This window comes from Salmo salar, chromosome ssa05, assembly GCF_905237065.1.
Source record: "Salmo salar chromosome ssa05, Ssal_v3.1, whole genome shotgun sequence".
Classification (NCBI taxonomy): Eukaryota; Metazoa; Chordata; class Actinopteri; order Salmoniformes; family Salmonidae; genus Salmo; species Salmo salar.
Window position 1 is genome coordinate 89,268,608 of NC_059446.1, and position 25,563 is coordinate 89,294,170.

General features: G+C 48.9%; 1 protein-coding gene across 1 annotated transcript in view; it reads left to right on the plus strand.

Annotated features, from left to right (window-relative positions):
* Positions 1–25,563, plus strand: part of cdkal (CDK5 regulatory subunit-associated protein 1-like 1) — an 807,683-nt gene that overhangs the window by 621,818 nt on the left and 160,302 nt on the right. The window contains 1 exon segment of the mRNA NM_001173677.1: positions 18,943–19,005. Within this exon segment, the coding sequence (NP_001167148.1) occupies positions 18,943–19,005 (63 nt within the window).

Genomic DNA, 25,563 nt, shown 5'->3' on the forward strand with positions numbered 1-25,563 from the left:
GACCAGAGTGTTTGGAGGCTGTAGAGGTTAACATGGACCAGAGGGTTTGGAGAGAATAGAGTTTAACATGGACCAGAGTGTTTGGAGGCAGTAGAGTTTAACATGGACCAGAGTGTTTGGAGAGAATAGAGTTTAACATGGACCAGAGTGTTTGGAGAGAATAGAGTTTAACATGGACCAGAGTCTTTGGAGGCAGGAGAGTTTAACATGGACCAGAGTGTTTGGAGAGAATAGAGCTTAACATGGACCAGAGTGTTTGGAGGCAGTAGAGTTTAACGTGGACCAGAGTGTTTGGAGGCAGTAGAGTTTAACATGGACCAGAGTGTTTGGAGAGAATAGAGTTTAACATGAACCAGAGTGTTTGGAGAGAATAGAGTTTAACATGGACCAGAGTGTTTGGAGGCAGGAGAGTTTAACATGGATCAGAGTGTTTGGAGGAGGTAGAGTTTCAGTACAGTAGTATGAGATGAGCAGGGCTGAGTGGAACAGGGTTCTAGCAGTATGTTTGGGGGTATCAGTTAGAGAAAGGCACAGAGTCACTCAGTTTAGTCAGTAGTTATTCAGGGTGTAAGAGAATTTGTGATTCTGTGCAGTCCGACTGCAATTTGATTCATCTTAAACACACACAGGGATACTGGCAGACCTGTCTGGATAAAGGCCTACACATCAGGCCTCACTCAACATCAGTGGTATGTCCCAAATGGCCCTATAATTCCCTATTATAGTGCACTACCCGATGGGCCCTGGTCAAAGGTAGTGCACTATATAGGTAATGGGGTGCCATTTGTGTCAGAGCCTCAGGCCCAGGCTCAGCTCTGTTTGTACAGGTGTTTCAACCCATTTCACATGTGGGACTACATCAAGGCCTGTTATAATGGCTCAGTGTCGGGCTAAACCACAAGCTGGGGCTCTGCTAATGAGACTACAGATGGCAGAAGACGTTGGGATCAATTCCATTTCAGTTTAGTCAATTCAGGAGATTAACAGCAATTCCATTGAGGGAAAATGAAAGAGACTGACTTGAAATGGAACCAGCCCCCACCCACTACTGCCAGTGACATGTCTGAAAGGACGCCAGCCTAAACTCAGCCACCTCATCGTATTATCATAACTACTATATCGACACGAGACATTAAGGCTGTATTATTGCCTGGATGTTTCCGATGACGATGGGCTTGATTCACCCAGCTGTCAGACCTAATAAATAGTCGAGCAGGAGATGTATTTAAACGTCTTTTAGTACGTCTGATTCTGAATATTTAATATTTTGGAAGTTTGTGTCTCTTATCAAGGAAAAAAACAGGACTAAAAGTTCTCCCTCTCGTCATCTGAACATAAAAAAATCCTGTTCCAATTATGTCAAGAACATGTCCTGTGAATATTATATGTCCTGGAGTGTTTTATACCACACTGGATTAGCACATTCAGAGAGACTGGAGTTCTCCTCTCTCTTAATATCTCCCTCTCTCTCTCTGTGTGTGTGTGTGTGTGTGTGTGTGTGTGTGTGTGTGTGTGTGTGTGTGTGTGTGTGTGTGAAATCTCTCTCTCTCTCAGCATTAATGGTAATTAATACAGATCTGTTTGTGAAATGAGCCATTCGTTTCCCTCAGACTGAATTCTACCACTATGAGTAATTCAGCTGTAGTACTAGTCAGTCGGTTCATTTCAACGAGACATTTCTCATTTCTCATATTTTTATCTGTCTTCAATTGCAGCATTTTTTTGTTGTTGTCTGTTTTATATCCTTAAATCCATCAAGAGAAAATAGGATATTGGCTTTTTATGTATTTATGTTTCAATTTCATCATTCATTATTGACAATGCAAATGTGTATTCTGAGAAGTTTCCACATCATGTTCAATATTAATGAACAGGAACTCTGGAGCTCTGTCAGAGTGACCAATAACAATTATTTTCAACATTTGCTATCATTGTTTGAAACTGTGGCAGGATCAATACCGTAGAAATAGAATCCATTGAATGGGTTTGGAACCTCTAATCCTGTCAATTTGAATGGGTTTGGAACCTCTAATCCTGTCAATTTGAATGGGCTTGGAACCTCTAATCCTGTCAATTTGAATGGGTTTGGAACCTCTAATCCTGTCAATTTGAATGGGCTTGGAACCTCTAATCCCGTCAATTCGAACGGGCTTGGAACCTCTAATCCTGTCAATTCGAACGGGTTTGGAACCTCTAATCCTGTCAATTTGAACGGGTTTGGAACCTCTAATCCTGTCAATTTGAATGGGCTTGGAACCTCTAATCCTGTCAATTTGAATGGGCTTGGAACCTCTAATCCTGTCAATTTGAATTGGCTTGGAACCTCTAATCCTGTCAAATTGAATGGGCTTGGAACCTCTAATCCTGTCAATTTGAATGGGGCGGCCAGTTCTATGGATTCTTTCTATACTAAATACACTCCAGTGAAGTGTACCAAACCATTACTGAAGGCCACAAGGTCTAAACAGGACTTTAACCAGGACCAGCTCATCTGTGGTTTAACCAGGACTAGCTCATATGTGGTTCAACCAGGACTAGATCATGTCTTCCTGGAGATGATGTGCATTCAGGTGCTCTAAATCTCCTGAGACTACGACTTCAATTCCCACACCACTGGGGTTGTAGTTATTATTATCACTAAACAGACACCGGCTGGGCTGCAACTTCCCACCTTTACTGGTGGGTGAGTCTCACCCCGTCGTTTCACTGCTTAAAGCCTGGTTCATTTCCCGTGGTTGAAACAACATGGCCGCCCCGCGACACTACACTAAACCTTAGTCACATCGGGGTCATTAAAATGACTTCCCTGCTCCTCCCGCATGCCTGGCCTGCCTGCAAGACCTCCTCAGCTCTTCCTGAAGAGGCAGCGGTGGAGGAAGCCATCCATTAGATGCTCCTAACCATTCATCACTGTGTGAAGGCATGGGGCCTCAGCGCCCAGCGGTGTCCGGCTCCAATCCCTCCCTCCCTCCCTCCCTCCCTCCCTCCCTCCCTCCCTCCCTCCCTCCCTCCCTCCCTCCCTCCCTCCCTCCCTCCCTCCCTCCTCCCTCCCTCCCTCTTCCCTCCCTCTCCATCCGTTCACCAATATAAGCTTTGGCAAACGGATGGAGCCAGTCTGGGCTGGGTAGAGATGGGGCTGGGCTGGGTAGGGATGGGGCTGGGCTGGGTAGAGATGGGGCTGGGTAGAGATGGGGCTGGGCTGGGTAGGGATGGGGCTGGGTAGAGATGGGGCTGGGTAGGGATGGGGCTGGGTAGGGATGGGGCTGGGTAGAGATGGGGCTGGGTAGAGATGGGGCTGGGTAGGGATGGGGCTGGGCTGGGTAGAGATGGGGCTGGGTAGGGATGGGGCTGGGCTGGGTAGGGATGGGGCTGGGTAGGGATGGGGCTGGGCTGGGTAGGGATGGGGCTGGGTAGGGATGGGGCTGGGTAGAGATGGGGCTGGATAGGGATTGGGCTGGGTAGAGATGGGGCTGGGTAGGGATGGGGCTGGGCAGGGTAGGGATGGGGCTGGGTAGAGATGGGGCTGGGTAGATATGGGGCTGGGCTGATATGGGGATAGGTAGATATGGGACTGGGTAGGGATGGGGCTGGGTAGAGATGGGGCTGGGTAGGGATGGGGCTGGGTAGGGATGGGGCTGGGTAGAGATGGGGCTGGGTAGAGATGGGCCTGGGCTGGGTAGGGATGGGGCTGGGTAGGGATGGGATGGGGCTGGGTAGGGATGGGATGGGGCTGGGTAGAGATGGGGCTGGGTAGAGATAGGGCTGGGTAGGGCTGGGTAGAGATGGGGCTGGGTAGGGATGGAGCTGGGTAGAGATGGGACTGGGTAGGGATGGGACTGGGCTGGGTAGGGATGGGACTGGGTAGGGATGGGGCTGGGTAGAGATGGGGCTGGGTAGGGATGGGGCTGGGTAGAGATGGGACTGGGTAGGGATGGGACTGGGCTGGGTAGGGATGGGACTGGGCTGGGTAGAGATGGGGCTGGGTAGAGATGGGGCTGGGTAGGGATGGGGCTGGGTAGATATGGGGCTGGGTAGAGATGGGGCTGGGTAGGGATGGGGCTGGGTAGAGATGGGGCTGGGTAGGGATGGGGCTGGGTAGATATGGGGCTGGGTAGAGATGGGGCTGGCTAGAGATGGGACTGGGTAGGGATGGGACTGGGTAGGGATGGGTCTGGGCTGGGTAGAGATGGGGCTGGGTAGAGATGGGGCTGGGTAGGGATGGGACTGGGTAGGGATAGGTCTGGGCTGGGTAGGGATGGGGCTGGGTAGAGATGGGGCTGGGTAGGGATGGGGCTGGGTAGAGATGGGACTGGGTAGGGATGGGACTGGGTAGGGATGGGTCTGGGCTGGGTAGAGATGGGGCTGGGTAGAGATGGGGCTGGGTAGAGATGGGGCTGGGTAGGGATGGGGCTGGGTAGGGATGGGACTGGGTAGGGATGGGTCTGGGCTGGGTAGGGATGGGACTGGGTAGAGATGGGGCTGGGTAGAGATGGGGCTGGGTAGGGATGGGGCTGGGTAGATATGGGGCTGGGTAGGGATGGGACTGGGCTGGGTAGAGATGGCTGGGCTGGGTAGAGATGGGGCTGGGTAGAGATGGGGCTGGGTAGAGATGGGGCTGGGTAGGGATGGGGCTGGGTAGGGATGGGGCTGGGTAGGGATGGGACTGGGTAGAGATGGGGCTGGGTAGAGATGGGGCTGGGTAGGGATGGGGCTGGGTAGGGATGGTCTGGGCTGGGTAGGGATGGGGCTGGGTAGGGATGGGGCTGGGTAGGGATGGGGCTGGGTAGGGATGGGGCTGGGTAGGGATGGGGCTGGGTAGGGATGGGTCTGGGCTGGGTAGAGATGGGGCTGGGTAGAGATGGGGCTGGGTAGGGATGGGACTGGGTAGAGATGGGGCTGGGTAGAGATGGGGCTGGGTAGGGATGGGGCTGGGTAGAGATGGGGCTGGGTAGAGATGGGGCTGGGTAGAGATGGGACTGGGTAGGGATGGGACTGGGTAGGGATGGGGCTGGGTAGAGATGGGGCTGGGTAGAGATGGGACTGGGTAGGGATGGGTCTGGGCTGGGTAGAGATGGGGCTGGGTAGAGATGGGGCTGGGTAGAGATGGGGCTGGGTAGGGATGGGGCTGGGTAGGGATGGGACTGGGTAGGGATGGGTCTGGGCTGGGTAGGGATGGGACTGGGTAGAGATGGGGCTGGGTAGGGATGGGGCTGGGTAGATATGGGGCTGGGTAGAGATGGGTCTGGGTAGGGATGGGACTGGGTAGGGATGGGTCTGGGCTGGGTAGGGATGGGGCTGGGTAGAGATGGGGCTGGGTAGGGATGGGGCTGGGTAGGGATGGGTCTGGGCTGGGTAGAGATGGGGCTGGGTAGAGATGGGGCTGGGTAGAGATAGGGCTGGGTAGGGATGGGGCTGGGTAGGGATGGGGCTGGGTAGAGATAGGGCTGGGTAGGGATGGGGCTGGGTAGAGATGGGGCTGGGTAGAGATGGGGCTGGGTGGGGATGGGGCTGGGCTGGGTAGGGATGGGGCTGGGTAGGGATGGGACTGGGTAGAGATGGGGCTGGGTAGGGATGGGGCTGGGTAGGGATGGGGCTGGGTAGGGATGGGGCTGGGTAGATATGGGGCTGGGTGGAGATGGGGCTGGGTAGGGATGGGGCTGGGTAGGGATGGGGCTGGGTAGAGATAGGGCTGGGTAGGGATGGGGCTGGGTAGAGATGGGACTGGGTAGAGATAGGGCTGGGTAGGGATGGGGCTGGGTAGGGATGGGGCTGGGTAGAGATGGGACTGGGTAGGGATGGGACTGGGTAGGGATGGGTCTGGGCTGGGTAGAGATGGGGCTGGGCTGGGTTAGACTGTTTTCTCTGGCCATCTGGAGGATGGTATTTATTTGTGGCCCTGCGGTAGAGTAGACACTGCTGCCTGTCTGAGCTGACTGATGCTGCTGTGGGGAGGAGAGACAGACTACAGACTACGGCACCAGGTGTGCCAGTCAGCCATAGGAGACTACAGACAGGACCGCTACAAAGAGGAATGTGCGCTCTTTATTTCTCTCTCTTTCTCTCTCTCTCTCTCTCTCTCTCTCTCTCTCTCTCTATTTTACTCTCTCTCTCTGTTTCTCTCTCTGTCTTTCTCTCCAGACACACCTGTTCAGTTTCCTACAAGGCATAGCAACAACACAGTTCTGCCTGTTCTTCCCCTGGTCAGTAATACCTTTGTGTTGAACTGTACTTTCAAATCACTGTTTTTAAAATATGAGAATCAGCTTGCTACGTCTTCCTCACCACTGAGAACTACTCGTGTTGTTTTTGTGGATCAAAGTTCATCAAACATGATTAGTTTATAGACCAGCTGGTTTTCCCTCTTCTCCTCGGAGAACCCCAGCCGTTCCATGCAGTCTATTCCACAGCTGACACACCTGATTCAACTTGTCTACTAATCATCAAGCCCCTGATTGGTCAATCAGGTCAGCTAGTTCAGGGTTACAATTCATCAAGCCCCTGATTGGTCAATCAGGTCAGCTAGTTCAGGGTTACTAATCATCAAGCCCCTGATTGGTCAATCAGGTCAGCTAGTTCAGGGTTACTAATCATCAAGCCCCTGATTGGTCAATCAGGTCAGCTAGTTCAGGGCTACAACAACATGGTGAAACAGCTGGGGATCCCAGAGGAGAGGTTGGAAAACCCCTGTCATCCCCCCCCAGGACATTTCCCCTGTCATCTAATACCTGCAGCCCTTACCAGAGGTCCCTGAATCACGGGTCTGAACGTCTGTTTGTCTCTAACGCTTGTTTTCTCTGTATTCTGTCTTGGTCTGTTAGGGTAGGTCTCTGTATTCTGTCTTGGTCTGTTTGGGTAGGTCTCTGTATTCTGTCTTGGTCTGTTAGGGTAGGTCTCTGTATTCTGTCTTGGTCTGTTAGGGTAGGTCTCTGTATTCTGTCTTGGTCTGCTAGGGTAGGTCTCTGTATTCTGTCTTGGTCTGTTAGGGTAGGTCTCTGTATTCTGTCTTGGTCTGTTTGGGTAGGTCTCTGTATTCTGTCTTGGTCCGTTAGGGTAGGTCTCTGTCTTGGTCTGCTAGGGTAGGTCTCTGTATTCTGTCTTGGTCTGCTAGGGTAGGTCTCTGTATTCTGTCTTGGTCTGTTTGGGTAGGTCTCTGTATTCTGTCTTGGTCTGTTTGGGTAGGTCTCTGTATTCTGTCTTGGTCTGCTTGGGTAGGTCTCTGTATTCTGTCTTGGTCTGCTTGGGTAGGTCTCTGTCTTGGTCTGCTTGGGTAGGTCTCTGTCTTGGTCTGCTTGGGTAGGTCTCTGTCTTGGCCTGCCTGGGTAGGTCTCTGTCTTGGTCTGCCTGGGTAGGTCTTTGTCTTGGTCTGCCTGGGTAGGTCTCTGTCTTGGTCTGCCTGGGTAGGTCTCTGTCTTGGTCTGCTTGGGTAGGTCTCTGTCTTGGTCTGCCTGGGTAGGTCTCTGTCTTGGTCTGCCTGGGTAGGTCTCTGTCTTGGCCTGCCTGGGTAGGTCTCTGTCTTGGTCTGCTTGGGTAGGTCTCTGACTTGGTCTGCCTGGGTAGGTCTCTGACTTGGTCTGCTTGGGTAGGTCTCTGTCTTGGCCTGCCTGGGTAGGTCTCTGACTTGGTCTGCTAGGGTAGGTCTCTGTATTCTGTCTTGGTCTGCCTGGGTAGGTCTCTGTCTTGGCCTGCTTGGGTAGGTCTCTGTCTTGGTCTGTTAGGGTAGGTCTCTGTATTCTGACTTGGTCTGTTAGGGTAGGTCTCTGTATTCTGTCTTGGTCTGCTAGGGTAGGTCTCTGTATTCTGTCTTGGCCTGCTTGGGTAGGTCTCTGTCTTGGTCTGCTTGGGTAGGTCTCTGTCTTGGCCTGCCTGGGTAGGTCTCTGTCTTGGCCTGCCTGGGTAGGTCTCTGTCTTGGCCTGCCTGGGTAGGTCTATTATCATCACCAGCACATAGAGACATATCCTAACCCTTCCATCTGTCTCTCTGGGTGAGGTAGGGAGAAGTATTTGACACCGGGGCTAAGGGTCCCAAATAGTTCCCTATTTCCCTATGAAGTGCATAGGGCTCTTGTCAAAAGTAGTGCACTATTTAAGGAATAGGGTGTCGGTTCTCTAGTGTCCCTACACCCACGTTAACGGGATTGAATGGGGAAGACCCCTTAGCACCGGCTGACCTGTAGGTCCTAACGGGGAACTTCAAAACGTTTTAACCTCTTATGCGTGATGTCCAGCGCCAGCGGGGTTAAAAAGGTGAGAGGTGAATTTTACGTTTAGCAGACGCTTTTATCCAAAGCGACTTAGTCATACCTGGATACATTTTACATACAGGTGGTCCCAGGAATCGAACCCACTATCCTGTCGTTTCAAGCACCGTGCTCTACCAACTGAGCTACAGAGATAAACGAAATGTCAGAACATTTAGTTTTTTTTATCCTTATTGTTTGTTGAATAAACAGAACAGACTAAAGAAGAGAGAGCCAGTCTACAGACCATCCAGGTCTGTTGAATAAACAGAACAGACTAAAGAAGAGACAGCCAGTCTACAGGACCATCCAGGTCTGTTGAATAAACAGAACAGACTAAAGAAGAGAGAGCCAGTCTACAGGACCATCCAGGTCTGTTGAATAAACAGAACAGACTAAAGAAGAGAGAGCCAGTCTACAGACCATCCAGGTCTGTTGAATAAACAGAACAGACTAAAGAAGAGAGAGCCAGTCTACAGACCATCCAGGTCTGTTGAATAAACAGAACAGACTAAAGAAGAGAGAGCCAGTCTACAGACCATCCAGGTCTGTTGAATAAAGAAGAGACAGCCAGTCTACAGACCATCCAGGTCTGTTGAATAAAGAAGAGAGAGCCAGTCTACAGACCATCCAGGTCTGTTGAATAAACAGAACAGACTAAAGAAGAGAGAGCCAGTCTACAGACCATCCAGGTCTGTTGAATAAACAGAACAGACTAAAGAAGAGAGAGCCAGTCTACAGACCATCCAGGTCTGTTGAATAAACAGAACAGACTAAAGAAGAGACAGCCAGTCTACAGGACCATCCAGGTCTGTTGAATAAACAGAACAGACTAAAGAAGAGAGAGCCAGTCTACAGACCATCCAGGTCTGTTGAATAAACAGAACAGACTAAAGAAGAGACAGCCAGTCTACAGGACCATCCAGGTCTGTTGAATAAACAGAACAGACTAAAGAAGAGAGAGCCAGTCTACAGGACCATCCAGGTCTGTTGAATAAACAGAACAGACTAAAGAAGAGAGAGCCAGTCTACAGACCATCCAGGTCTGTTGAATAAACAGAACAGACTAAAGAAGAGAGAGCCAGTCTACAGGACCATCCAGGTCTGTTGAATAAACAGAACAGACTAAAGAAGAGAGAGCCAGTCTACAGACCATCCAGGTCTGTTGAATAAACAGAACAGACTAAAGAAGAGAGAGCCAGTCTACAGGACCATCCAGGTCTGTTGAATAAACAGAACAGACTAAAGAAGAGAGAGCCAGTCTACAGACCATCCAGGTCTGTTGAATAAACAGAACAGACTAAAGAAGAGAGAGCCAGTCTACAGGACCATCCAGGTCTGTTGAATAAACAGAACAGACTAAAGAAGAGAGAGCCAGTCTACAGACCATCCAGGTCTGTTGAATAAACAGAACAGACTAAAGAAGAGAGAGCCAGTCTACAGGACCATCCAGGTCTGTTGAATAAACAGAACAGACTAAAGAAGAGAGAGCCAGTCTACAGACCATCCAGGTCTGTTGAATAAACAGAACAGACTAAAGAAGAGAGAGCCAGTCTACAGGACCATCCAGGTCTGTTGAATAAACAGAACAGACTAAAGAAGAGAGAGCCAGTCTACAGACCATCCAGGTCTGTTGAATAAACAGAACAGACTAAAGAAGAGAGAGCCAGTCTACAGGACCATCCAGGTCTGTTGAATAAAGAAGAGAGAGCCAGTCTACAGGACCATCCAGATCTGTTGAATTAAAAACTGTATGTTCGATGGGTTGAAACGATGTATTGGTAAATCAACTTAAACTGATGAACCATGAACATAATACAGCTGCTATGAAGCCATGTTCTTGTTGTTCCTGTAGACTCAGTGAAGTGGTTAAGTACTGGCTATTTATCCACCTATATTCTTCACAGATATTGTTGAATGTGCTCATAGTGAAGTTACTTATGAACATGTGGCCCACAGAATAGAATAAACACAAAAAAATATTGTATACTTCATTTCCCCCATCAACACAAAGCCAGGTAACTTATAAGCAAAGCATTCAGCGTACACAGAATAGAATCTAACTTTACTTTCCCCCATGAACACAAAGAGCAAGCTGTGGCTGACGGCAGTGGTAGCACAGAATGTGGATGTTTCTAAGGACAAGGCTAAGTCTTGAAGTACAGCATTCCTCTGTCCATACCTCTCAGAACTGATTGGAGATCCTTCCACATTCCTACCTCATTGTTACCTCAGGAAACGCCATAGCCCACATTTCACAGTATGTACCTGGAAAAGAACTTACATTCAACTCATAAAACCATGTCAAATTGTTATACGCAGGCCTTTCAATATACACATTCCCCTTCAACTGCTGTCTTATAGAACCAAGGTGCTCAGAGCTCCAGGGCCGAGTCAGGCTGTCAGAGCTCCAGGGCCGAGTCAGGCTGTCAGAGCTCCAGGGCCGAGTCAGGCTGTCAGAGCTCCAGGGCCGAGTCAGGCTGTCAGAGCTCCAGGGCCGAGTCAGGCTGTCAGAGCTCCAGGGCCGAGTCAGGCTGTCAGAGCTCCAGGGCCGAGTCAGGCTGTGAGCTCCAGGGCCGAGTCAGGCTGTCAGAGCTCCAGGGCCGAGTCAGGCAGAGCTCCAGGGGTCGAGTCAGGCTGTCCAGGGCCGAGTCAGGCTGTCAGAGCTGTTAACACACAACACGTTAACACACACAACACGTTAACACACAACACGTTAACACACAACACGTGAACACACACAACACGTTAACACTCAACATGTTAACACACACAACACGTTAACACACACACAACATGTTAACACACAACACGTTAACACACAACACGTTAACACACAACACGTTAACACACACAACACACAACACGTTAACACTCACACAACACATTAACACACAACACGTTAACACACACAACACGTTAACACTCAACACGTTAACACACAACACGTTAACACACAACACGTTAACACACAACACGTTAACACACACAACACGTTAACACTCAACACGTTAACACACAACACGTTAACACACAACACGTTAACACACACAACACGTTAACACTCAACACGTTAACACACAACACGTTAACAACACACAACACGTTAACACACAACACGTTAACACACAACACGTTAACACACACACAACACGTTAACACACAACACGTTAACACACAACACGTTAACACACACAACACGTTAACACTCAACACGTTAACACACAACACGTTAACACACACAACACGTTAACACACAACACACACAACACGTTAACACACACAACACGTTAACACACACAACACGTTAACACACAACACGTTAACACACACAACACGTTAACACACACAACACGTTAACACACAACACGTTAACACACAACACGTTAACACACACAACACGTTAACACACAACACGTTAACAACACACAACACGTTAACACACACACAACACGTTAACACACACAACACGTTAACACACAACACGTTAACACACAACACGTTAACACACACACAACACGTTAACACACAACACGTTAACACACAACACGTTAACACACAACACGTTAACACACACAACACGTTAACACTCAACACGTTAACACTCAACACGTTAACACACACAACACGTTAACACACAACACGTTAACACACACAACACGTTAACACACACAACACGTTAACACACAACACGTTAACACACACAACACGTTAACACACAACACGTTAACACACAACACGTTAACACACAACACGTTAACACACACCCAACACGTTAACACACACACAACATATTAACACACAACACTTTAACACACAACACGTTAACACACAACACGTTAACACACAACACATTACCACACAACACGTTAACACACAACACGTTAACACACAACACGTTAACACACAACACGTTAACACACAACACGTAACACACAACACGTTAACACACACAACACGTTAACACACACACAACACGTTAACACACACAACACGTTAACACACACACAACACGTTAACACACACAACACGTTAACACACACACAACACGTTAACACACACAACACGTTACCACACAACACGTTAACACACACACAACACGTTAACACACACAACACGTTAACACACACAACACGTTAACACACAACACGTTAACACACAACACGTTTCTAAATGAACGTTACGTCGATGCCGTTCTCCTCTCTAGTCTGAGCAGACAGACGCAGGCCAATTGGGACGTCAACCTGTTTTGGCTGCGTTGATTTGCATTGATTTGCATGTTATTAGGAGCTAAATGCCCAGCGTTCCTCAGTTCAGTTGTCTTCTCAGTAAGACATCAGTGACCTAATTTGAAGGTGGTGAGGACGTTGTTTTGACATGTTCTGGTGACTCATTGCACAGCAGCTTTTTGTGGGACGTCAATATGTTTGATTGATTTAGATGTAGTGTGTTGATATGTTGCTGTCCTTCGCTATCAAGGCAGTAGAAATGTGTGTCGTATTTGTTAAAGTCTGAGATCTGACTGGTTCAAGCAGATGGATGAACGTCTCTGACTGTGTCCCAAATGGGACCCTAATCCCTATGTAGTGCACTACTGTTGACCAGAGCCCTATGGGGACCCTATTCCCTATGTAGTGCACTACTGTTGACCAGAGCCCTATGGGGGCCCTAATCCCTATGTAGTGCACTACTGTTGACCAGAGCCCTATGGGGACCCTATTCCCCTCTCCAAGTCTCTTTGATGGACAGACAGCATGTCTCCCAATGAACAGCTGTCTGTCCGTTAGTCTGTTCATGTAGAACTACTGAAGGCATTTGAGCTGAGAGATTCACATCCGTGTTTCTTTCTGATGAACACCTCACTGCCTCGGGTCCAGGCCTTATTAGTGGCCAATCCAAACCCTGTTGGACCTCCAGTGTCCCTCCACGTTTCCCCCTCCATGTCCTCCCCTCCGTCCCTCCATGTCCTCCCGTACGTCCCTCCATGTCCTCCCCTACGTCCCTCCATGTCCTCCCCTACGTCCCTCCATGTCCTCCCCTACGTCCCTCCATGTCCTCTCCTACGTCCCTCCATGTCCTCCCCTACGTCCCTCCATGTCCTCCCCTACGTCCCTCCATGTCCTCCCCTACGTCCCTCCATGTCCTCTCCTACGTCCCTCCATGTCCTCCCCCCTAGTTTAAAATAAAGATAAGTGGTTTATTATTTGGCTTATCAAGATTATTTTCTGCCGTCCCTGACTCCGGAAGGTTCCGGGAGAGGAGAGCGACTGACTGCTTTGGGCTGTAACAGGAGCGGCAGCAATCTCAGCCCAGGCCTCAGCTCCTAATAGGCTGAAATAGTGATCTGTGTCCAAAATGGCACCCTATTCCCTTTCTAGTGCGTGACTTTAGACCAGGGTCCATAAGGGGTAGTGCACTATATAGGGAAATGGGATGCCATTTGGGATGCAACTCTGTCTCCCAAGGTCAGCTTTGGGTTCATGGTGTTTGATCAAATTCCTGCTCCTATTCAACCCAGAATGAAGATGTGATTTCAGGGTGGAAAGTAAAGAGATTCTCTTAAGGTAGCTGGTTATCTTCCTCTACCCGAGCCTGGCAACCTTCCTCCAACCTCTCTCCTCTCCTCCTCCTCCTCCTCTGACTCTCGTCTCCCTCTCTCCCAAATCAGAAAGGCCAGAAGGCATACTTCACCATTGGAATAGGATCTACACAATTATGTCTGTGTCTGTGTGTGTGTGCCTGTGTCTGTGTGTGTGTGTGTGTGTGTGTGTGTGTGTGTGTGTCTGTGTGTGTGCCTGTGTCTGTGTGTGTCTGTGTGTGTGTGCCTGTGTGTGTGTGTGTGTGTGTGTGTGTGTGTGTGTGTGTCTGTGTGTGTCTGTGTGTGTGTGTGTGTGTGTGTGTGTGTGTGTGTGTGTGTGTGTGTGTGTGTGTGTGTGTGTGTGTGTGTGTGTGTGTGTGTGTGTGTGTGTGTGTGTGTGTGTGTGTGTGTGTGGGTTATGGAGTGAATACTGCAGGGATCTCATTGGTGGTGTTGAGGAATAGTAACCTCGGGTAGGGTCAGAACCATCTGTCTGTCTGAGACCTACTGTAGATGTGGCCCTATTGGATTTCTTCTGGTTTTACAAGTAGACGTTTGAGGAGTTTTTCTGTGAATTAAGATGTTTTCATTGTTATCTTGGTCTGAAACTATCTCGCCATCTCTCTCTCTCTCTCTCTCTCTCCATCGCTCACTCTCTCTCCATCGCTCTCTCTCTCTCCATCTCTCTCTCTCTCGCCATCTCTCTCTCTCTCCATCTCTCTCTCTCGCCATCTCTCTCTCTCTCCATCTCTCTCTCTCTCACCATCTCTCTCTCTCTCCATCTCTCTCTCTCGCCATCTCTCTCTCTCTCCATCTCTCTCTCTCTCTCCATCTCTCTCTCTCCATCTCTCTCTCTCTCTCCATCTCTCTCTCTCGCCATCTCTCTCTCTCTCCATCTCTCTCTCTCTCTCCATCTCTCTCTCTCCATCTCTCTCTCTCTCGCCATCTCTCTCTCCATCTCTCTCTCTCTCTCCATCTCTCTCTCTCCATCTCTCTCTCTCCATCTCTCTCTCTCTCTCCATCTCTCTCTCTCTCTCCATCTCTCTCTTAATTCAGTTCAATAGACTTTATTACATGGCATGTAAAATGACTTACATTGTCAAAGTATACATGTATAAATAAATGGTGGGACCAACAGCAATAATAATAGTAGTAGTGGACATGTGATTACCATTAACAACAACAACAATATTAATGAGAGTAACAATACATTAAAGCGATGGTAGTAGACCAGTGTCAACATGACTGAGAAGACACATGACCTGGTATGAAAGACAAAACTAAAACTAAATGGGAAATATTCTTTACATTGCATTGCACTTTTCACTGGCTTTCCCTCAGGTTGTGGCAGGAGGATGCACATTTGGTACATTTTGGCTTTTTCTTCATCTTTTGTAGTTTCAAATTCTTTGTACTGAATGATCATTTTGTGAAAGAAATATTCTCTTAGGTCTGAGTATTTGTCACAGTGTAACAGGAAATACAGCTCTGTCTCTACCTCTCCCCTGGAGCAGAGTGAGCACAGACTGTCCTCTCAGGTTTGTCTGTGACGACCGGTCTCTATAGCCAGACTGTCCTCTCTGGACAGCCAGGTTTGTCTGTGACGACCGGTCTCTATAGCCAGACTGTCCTCTCTGGACAGCCAGGTTTGTCTGTGACGACCGGTCTCTATAGCTAGACTGTCCTCTCTGGACAGCCAGGTTTGTCTGTGACGACCGGTCTCTATAGCTAGACTGTCCTCTCTGGACAGCCAGGTTTGTCTGTGACGACCGGTCTCTATAGCCAGACTGTCCTCTCTGGACAGCCAGGTTTGTCTGTGACGACCGGTCTCTATAGCCAGACTGTCCTCTCTGGTCAGCCAGGTTTGTCTGTGACGACCGGTCTCTATAGCCAGACTGTCCTCTCTGGGCAGCCAGGTTTGTCTGTGACGACCGGTCTCTATAGCCAGACTGTCCTCTCTGGACAGCCAGGTTTGTCTGTGACGACCGGTCTCTATAGCCAGACTGTCCTCTCTGGACAGCCAGGTTTGTCTGTGACGACCAGTCTCTATAGCCAGACTGTCCTCTCTGGGCAGCCAGGTTTGTCTGTGACGACCGGTCTCTATAGCCAGACTGTCCTCTCTGGGCAGCCAGACTGTCCTCTCTGGACAGCCAGGTTTGTCTGTGACGACCGGTCTCTATAGCCAGACTGTCCTCTCTGGACAGCCAGGTTTGTCTGTGACGACCAGTCTCTATAGCCAGACTGTCCTCTCTGGGCAGCCAGACTGTCCTCTCTGGACAGCCAGGTTTGTCTGTGACGACCGGTCTCTATAGCCAGACTGTCCTCTCTGGGCAGCCAGGTTTGTCTGTGACGACCGGTCTCTATAGCCAGACTGTCCTCTCTGGACAGCCAGGTTTGTCTGTGACGACCGGTCTCTATAGCCAGACTGTCCTCTCTGGGCAGCCAGGTTTGTCTGTGACGACCAGTCTCTATAGCCAGACTGTCCTCTCTGGACAGCCAGGTTTGTCTGTGACGACCGGTCTCTATAGCCAGACTGTCCTCTCTGGGCAGCCAGGTTTGTCTGTGACGACCGGTCTCTATAGTCAGACTGTCCTCTCTGGGCAGCCAGGTTTGTCTGTGATGACCAGTCTCTATAGCCGGACTGTCCTCTCTGGTCAGCCAGGTTTGTCTGTGACGACCGGTCTCTATAGCCAGACTGTCCTCTCTGGGCAGCCAGGTTTGTCTGTGACGACCAGTCTCTATAGCCAGACTGTGCTCACTGAGTCTGTACCTAGTCAGTGTTTTCCTCAGTTTTCTATCAGTCACAGTGGTCAGATAGTCTGCCACCATGGACTGTCTGTTTAGAGACAAATAGCATTGAAGTTTACTTTGATTTTATGTTGTGTCTTTCCAAAAGGTGATATATATATATATGTTTTTGTTTTGTGATGATTTGGTTGGGCCAGATGTTCTGAGTGCCGTCCTGAGGCTCTATGGGGTTGGTTTGGGTCAGTGAACTGAGCCTCAGAACCAGCTGGCTGAGTGCCGTCCTGAGGCTCTATGGGGTTGGTTTGGGTTAGTGAACTGAGCCTCAGAACCAGCTGGCTGAGTGTCGTCCTGAGGCTCTATGGGGTTGGTTTGGGTCAGTGAACTGAGCCTCAGAACCAGCTGGCTGAGTGCTGTCCTGAGGCTCTATGGGGTTGGTTTGGGTTAGTGAACTGAGCCTCAGAACCAGCTGGCTGAGTGTCGTCCTGAGGCTCTATGGGGTTGGTTTGGGTTAGTGAACTGAGCCTCAGAACCAGCTGGCTGAGTGCCGTCCTGAGGCTCTATGGGGTTGGTTTGGGTTAGTGAACTGAGCCTCAGAACCAGCTGGCTGAGTGATGTCCTGAGGCTCTATGGGGTTGGTTTGGGTTAGTGAACTGAGCCTCAGAACCAGCTGGCTGAGTGCCGTCCTGAGGCTCTATGGGGTTGGTTTGGGTTAGTGAACTGAGCCTCAGAACCAGCTGGCTGAGTGACGTCCTGAGGCTCTATGGGGTTGGTTTGGGTTAGTGAACTGAGCCTCAGAACCAGCTGGCTGAGTGCCGTCCTGAGGCTCTATGGGGTTGGTTTGGGTTAGTGAACTGAGCCTCAGAACCAGCTGGCTGAGTGCCGTCCTGAGGCTCTATGGGGTTGGTTTGGGTTAGTGAACTGAGCCTCAGAACCAGCTGGCTGAGTGCCGTCCTGAGGCTCTATGGGGTTGGTTTGGGTTAGTGAACTGAGCCTCAGAACCAGCTGGCTGAGTGCCGTCCTGAGGCTCTATGGGGTTGGTTTGGGTTAGTGAACTGAGCCTCAGAACCAGCTGGCTGAGTGCCGTCCTGAGGCTCTATGGGGTTGGTTTGGGTTAGTGAACTGAGCCTCAGAACCAGCTGGCTGAGTGCTGTCCTGAGGCTCTATGGGGTTGGTTTGGGTTAGTGAACTGAGCCTCAGAACCAGCTGGCTGAGTGCCGTCCTGAGGCTCTATGGGGTTGGTTTGGGTTAGTGAACTGAGCCTCAGAACCAGCTGGCTGAGTGCCGTCCTGAGGCTCTATGGGGTTGGTTTGGGTTAGTGAACTGAGCCTCAGAACCAGCTGGCTGAGTGTCGTCCTGAGGCTCTATGGGGTTGGTTTGGGTTAGTGAACTGAGCCTCAGAACCAGCTGGCTGAGGGGACTCTTCTCTGGTTTCATCTCTTGACGTTGTAGAGCTGTGATGGAATGTTTTGGAATCGCTTGTTTTTAGATGGTTGGATAATTTGATGGCTCTTTTTTCAATTTGAATGAGGAGGGGGGTATTGGCCCAATTCTGCTCTACATGCGTTATTTTGAGTTTTTCTTTGCACTTCCAATACAGTCTTGCGAAACTCTGCATGCAGTATTTCAATTGGATGTTTGTCCCATTCGGTAAATTCATTATTAGAGCACGGACCCCATACTTCACTGCCATATAGAGCAATTGGTTCTATAACTGATTGGAACATTTTCAGCCAGATTCTAATCTCTCTCCATCTCTCATGGTAAAGGTCCATGTTAAGGCATTATATATGCAGCAGATGATGTTGCCTGAGGACAGGGAAGTTGTCCCATAATGCTGTTGCTGTCTCCCTGGGTTGAGAAACAGAAGGACTAATCAGTCCCCCTCATTACCAAACCTCGACTACTTTACTCTCTTCTCTTCTCTAGAAGTCATGCTGATGCCATTAAATCCTGTTTTAACTCATATCTCTGCGTCTGCATTTCATTACAAATTAAGGATGTATCAGGATTTATGCGAGGCTTTGGGGCGACAATGAAAATGGTAGATTGAGACTTATCTTGTAGGCAAATAATAGCCCAATGTTTTATTTTGTATCTATTAGAATAGCTGTTTGCATTAATCAACTGTATTCCAAAAGCCAGCTGCACAGTCTGTCTTTTTAAATTTGACGTTGTACTTTTTTGATTCAAGGACATATGGCGTTATTATGCAGTTATTATGGGAGTAAACGGGGTAGATTTGTCTCTTAATCTTGTGGGCTAATAATATGTCATATTTCTAATCCATTTAGGTCTACTACTGTGACTTCTCTTTCTGTCTGAAAATAACATTGTACTTTTTTAAATATAAATGTCCTTTATCTTTACTTCTCTCCACAGAAAAAACAACGAACCAAAGAGCTGTCGGCCCTGTTCCACTCCTATAACCCCTACCACCACAAGGTAAGACATCATTCATTTTATTCACCTTTTTGAGTGATTGCGCAGGCGTGAGTTTTTCATATGTTCATGGTATATGCCAACTCTCGCCTTTCTCCTTCCTCAAAGCCTGAGAGGGGAATGTTCTGGTTGTTTGTTGGTGTCCATTTCTATGGTGTCCATTCCCATGGTGTCCATTTATATGGTGTCCATTTCTATGGTGTCCATTCCCATGGTGTCCATTCCCATGGTGTCCATTCCCATGGTGTCCATTTCTATGGTGTCCATTCCCATGGTGTCCATTCCCATGGTGTCCATTTATATGGTGTCTATCCCCATGGTGTCCATCCCTATGGTGTCCATCCCCATGGTGTCCATCCCCATGGTGTCCATCCCTATGGTGTCCATCCCTATGGTGTCCATTCCCATGGTGTCCATCCCTATGGTGTCCATTCCCATGGTGTCCATTTATATGGTGTCCATTCCCGTGGTGTCCATTCCCATGGTGTCCATTTATATGGTGTCCATTCCCATGGTGTCCATTCCCATGGTGTCCATTTATATGGTGTCCATTCCCATGGTGTCCATTCCCATGGTGTCCATTTATATGGTGTCCATCCCCATGGTGTCTATCCCCATGGTGTCCATTTATATGGTGTCCATTCCCATGGTGTCCATTTATATGGTGTCCATCCCCATGGTGTCCATCCCCATGGTGTCTATCCCCATGGTGTCCATCCCCATGGTGTCCATCCCCATGGTGTCCATCCCCATGGTGTCCATTTATATGGTGTCCATTCCCATGGTGTCCATTCCCATGGTGTCCATTTATATGGTGTCCATCCCCATGGTGTCCATTCCCATGGTGTCCATTTATATGGTGTCCATCCCCATGGTGTCTATCCCCATGGTGTCCATCCCCATGGTGTCCATTCCCATGGTGTCCATTTATATGGTGTCCATCCCCATGGTGTCTATCCCCATGGTGTCCATTTATATGGTGTCCATTCCCATGGTGTCCATTTATATGGTGTCTATCCCCATGGTGTCCATTCCCATGGTGTCCATTTATATGGTGTCCATCCCCATGGTGTCTATCCCCATGGTGTCCATCCCTATAGTGTCCATTCCCATGGTGTCCATTTATATGGTGTCCATTCCCGTGGTGTCCATTCCCGTGGTGTCCATTCCCATGGTGTCCATTTATATGGTGTCCATTCCCGTGGTGTCCATTCCCGTGGTGTCCATTCCCATGGTGTCCATTTATATGGTGTCCATTCCCGTGGTGTCCATTCCCGTGGTGTCCATCCCCATGGTGTCCATCCCCATGGTGTCCATCCCCATGGTGTCCATCCCCATGGTGTCCATCCCCGTGGTGTCCATCCCCGTGGTGTCCATTTATATGGTGTCCATCCCCATGGTGTCCATCCCCGTGGTGTCCATCCCCATGGTGTCCATCCCCATGGTGTCCATCCCCATGGTGTCCATTCCCATGGTGTCCATCCCCATGGTGTCCATCCCCATGGTGTCTATCCCCGTGGTGTCCATCCCCGTGGTGTCCATCCCCATGGTGTCCATCCCCATGGTGTCCATTCCCATGGTGTCCATTCCCATGGTGTCCATCCCCATGGTGTCCATTCCCATGGTGTCCTAGTTTCCAGTATATGGTGTGCAGAGTGAATCATTTGGTCCCATACAGAGGATGTGAGCGGAGTCCCGCTCATGGAGCCTACAAAGAAAATACATTGTGAAGCATTTGAGAGTGTGACGCAATAGGCTGGTAGGGACATAAAGAGCTCAGCATTTAAACAACATTTAGTTGTATTAAATCATTATTGTCTATACATTGCACATATAGGCTGGGACTTAGAATTAAATACAAATGAAACAAAAAATGACTTATTAGTGCCTTTTTGAGTTCAGTTTTAGAATGAATTCCTAGAAACAGGAGTTTGGCCAGTCTGTCTTCCGGCTCATGTGATGGTTCCTGGAGAGCCGGCCAACAGAATATTTTCTCCACACTTCCAGAGCCTCTGGGGATGCTAATCATCCTTTACGCCTCTCTTACCAGGCTGAGCAGAGATGCAGAGGTGTTTTTACATTGTTCTATAGGTAGACCTAAAGGTTTTTAGGCCACAACAAAAAAACTATCAGAACGGAAAAGCTCCTTGAACGTGGGAATATTTGTATTTGTATTTATTATGGATCCCCATTAGTTCCTGCCAAGACAGCAGCTACTCTTCCTGGGGTTTATTATGGATCCCCATTACTTCCTGCCAAGACAGCAGCTACTCTTCCTGGGGTTTATTATGGATCCCCATTACTTCCTGCCAAGACAGCAGCTACTCTTCCTGGGGTTTATTATGGATCCCCATTAGTTCCTGCCAAGGCAGCAGCTGCACTTCCTGGGGTTTATTATGGATCCCCATTAGTTCCTGCCAAGGCAGCAGCTACTCTTCCTGGGGTTTATTATGGATCCCCATTAGTTCCTGCCAAGGCAGCAGCTACTCTTCCTGGGGTTTATTATGGATCCCCATTAGTTCCTGTCAAGGCAGCAGCTTCTCTTCCTGGGGTTTATTATGGGGTTTACTGGGGTTTACTGTTGATATTGCAGGTTTGCTCTTGTCTCTGATATCTTGTCAATACTATTTTAAATAATTTCATCCCACTGTGCTTGTTTGAGCTGTCTGGCTTAATGGACCAATATAATAGTCCCCATTTGGCAATCCAGGATACTAGAGCAAAGGGTCAAATTATAAAAAATATTTCAAATATTATTTGAACCCAGGTCTGGATGTCAACCTGGTCTTTCTTGAAGACTCTTTGATACGTCGTCCTCTGTGTGGTGACTCGTGTAACATTGATGATTGTATTCCTCTGAGAGATCTGTGATGAACAAAATGGCCGTTGTCCGATCGGGAATGTCCTCTCACTGGTTGCACTGTGTGGTGCTTGTCTTTTTGAAGTGGATCTGACGCCCAGAGATGCTCAGGGAGTTTGTTTAGAGCTTGACGATGCCACCACTCGATGCATCTTCAACCATCGAGACAAGGCATTTTTTTAATATATTGAAATGTCCACACAAGGTCAACCAGTTTGGTGTGTCAGGTAAGTGATGAGGAGAAACCGAAGAAGACCTTTAGGATGGTCCTCTGTAGAGGAGCTGTCTGAGAGACTGCTGTGCTGCTGGCTAGGACTCCCATTGACCAACAGTCCTCTGAACCTCTGAGAAATGTTCATGTTTCAGACAGGTCCCTCTCCTGTACCCTCCAATCATTACTATACACTAAGTCTCTCTCCTGTACCCTCCAATCATTACTATACACTAAGTCTCTCTCCTGTACCCTCCAATCATTACTATACACTAAGTCTCTCTCCTGTACCCTCCAATCATTACTATACACTAAGTCTCTCTCCTGTACCCTCCAATCATTACTATACACTAAGTCTCTCTCCTGTACCCTCCAATCATTACTATACACTAAGTCTCTCTCCTGTACCCTCCAATCATTACTATACACTAAGTCTCTCTCCTGTACCCTCCAATCATTACTATACACTAAGTCTCTCTCCTGTACCCTCCAATCATTACTATACACTAAGTCTCTCTCCTGTACCCTCCAATCATTACTATACACTAAGTCGCTCTCCAGTACCTCCTGATGATGATTAGGAAGCACTAGCTTCAAATCCAGGCTGTATCACATCCGGCCGTGATTGGGAGTCCCATAGGGCGGCGCACAATTGGCCCAGTGTCGTCCGGGTTTGGCCTGGTGTAGGCCGTTATTGTAAAATAAGAATTTGTTCTTAACTGACTTGCCTAGTTAAATAAAGGTTAAATATAAATAAATAAAAAATAAACTTGGTCTCCTCCGTGTTCGGTGCCGAGGGGAAATATTATCTCTTGCGGTTCAGTTGTTAGAGCGTGGCGCTTGCAACTCCAGGGTTGCTGGTTCGAGTCCCGCGGGGGACCAGTACGGGAAAAAGTACAAAAATGTATGTACTCACTGCTGTAAGTCCCTCTGCATAAGACTGTCTGCTAAATGACTCAAATGGAACAAAAAAATGAAAATGAAATACCAGGAGCCTGACTACAATTACAGGCCTACCCGTAGAGGTTACTGGTCCTCCATCTTGGATCTGGCGTGGAGAGTAATGAACAAGCATTCATTGAATAATAATCCCTCTTTAATGATGCGTAGGCTAGTTTCCCTCTCACTGCTCTCTGTGGTATTATCCAGCTAATGGAGACACCTTCAGCAGGTCATTTGGCTTTGTTTCATACGGTGATCAGCAGCATTACCATGTTCTAACTGACTGGAGAGGCCTGGTGATTACGGTGCCTCTGAAAGCCTGAACAGGATTCTCTCTGTCAATGAACATCAGTGGTAGAAACACTTCACGGCCACTGAAGACCTAAATGGTGACTTCAGTGTGGTGAAACTGAATAGTTTCAGATAGAAATGTGATGAATAGGGATGACATGATCGGCCTATTCTATGTGCCTAACAATCATAACTGTTCTACACAGTACATTTCTACCTGAACGTTCTTTAGTGTTGCCCTCTTCTGAACAGGCCCCAGTTTATAGATTCAGAACACACAAGTTATAATTAAATATAATACCTTTACTTTATAACGCACTCTTATTTGAAAGAAAATTTAAAAGTTATGGGGTTAAGTGGAGATGAGGCTCATGAGTTTGAGGAGACTGACGGGAGATAGAGAGAGGAGACTGACGGGAGAGGAGACTGACGGGAGAGGAGACTGACGGGAGATAGAGGAGACTGAGATAGAGAGAGGAGACTGACGGGAGATGGAGAGAGGAGACTGACGGGAGATGGAGAGAGGAGACTGACGGGAGATGGAGAGAGGAGACTGACGGTAGATAGAGAGAGGAGACTGACGGGAGATAGAGAGAGGAGACTGACGGGAGATAGAGAGAGGAGACTGACGGGAGATAGAGGAGACTGACGGGAGATAGAGAGAGGAGATTGACGGGAGATAGAGAGAGGAGACTGACGGGAGATAGAGAGAGGAGACTGACGGGAGATAGAGAGAGGAGACTGACGGGAGATAGAGAGAGGAGACTGACGGGAGATAGAGAGAGGAGACTGACGGGAGATGGAGAGAGGAGACTGACGGGAGATGGAGAGAGGAGACTGACGGGAGATGGAGAGAGGAGACTGACGGGAGATGGAGAGAGGAGACTGACGGGAGATGGAGAGAGGAGACTGACGGGAGATGGAGAGAGGAGACTGACGGGAGATAGAGAGAGGAGACTGACGGGAGATGGAGAGAGGAGACTGACGGGAGATGGAGAGAGGAGACTGACGGGAGATAGAGAGAGGAGACTGACGGGAGATAGAGAGAGGAGACTGACGGGAGATAGAGAGAGGAGACTGACGGGAGATAGAGAGAGGAGACTGACGGGAGATAGAGAGAGGAGACTGACGGGAGATAGAGAGAGGAGACTGACGGGAGATAGAGAGAGGAGACTGACGGGAGATAGAGAGAGGAGACTGACGGGAGATAGAGAGAGGAGACAGACGGGAGATGGAGAGAGGAGACTGACGGGAGATGGAGAGAGGAGACTGACGGGAGATAGAGAGAGGAGACTGACGGGAGATGGAGAGAGGAGACCGACGGGAGATAGAGAGAGGAGACCGACGGGAGATAGAGAGAGGAGACCGACGGGAGATAGAGAGAGGAGACCGACGGGAGATAGAGAGAGGAGACCGACGGGAGATAGAGAGAGGAGACTGACGGGAGATAGAGAGAGGAGACTGACGGGAGATAGAGAGAGGAGACCGACGGGAGATAGAGAGAGGAGACCGACGGGAGATGGAGAGAGGAGACTGACGGGAGATGGAGCGAGGAGACTGACGGGAGATAGAGAGAGGAGACTGACGGGAGATGGAGAGAGGAGACCGACGGGAGATAGAGAGAGGAGACCGACGGGAGATAGAGAGAGGAGACTGACGGGAGATGGTGAGAGGGCTTTGTACACTACGTGATGTCCTAACTTTATTGAGACAGGCGATATTGAGTTTAGGATGTTTTAGTAAAGCAGGTTTTTGACACCTGTGTTGCTGCCTGAGGATTGTCAGACACAGCTCTTAGTTCTTACTCCCAACTAAATGAAATCACGTCTTGAATTGAAACGGTCCAACGCTGTCATTCTCTTCAACAGTCTTAATCAGTTTGACCTGCGGTGAGCTTTTCTGTTCATGTTTAACTCTGTGGTGAAATCTCCTGCAGCTTCTCTCCTACAGTCTTAATGAACAGAAACGAAGGAAGCTCACACATCCTCTGGAAAGACATGTCTTCCTCCCACACACGCATGTTTTACCGCCCACACACACGAACATGTGTACATACACACACACGGACGCTAGCGCACAAACACACACAGTCCCAGGAGAGAGAGAGTGTGTGTGTGTGTGTGTGTGTGTGTGTGTGTGTGTGTGTGTGTGTGTGTGTGTGTGTGTGTGTGTGTGTGTGTGTGTGTGTGTGTGTGTGTGTGTGTGTGTGTGTGTGTGTGTGTGTGTGTGTGTGTGTGTGTGTGTGGAAGTGGAAGTG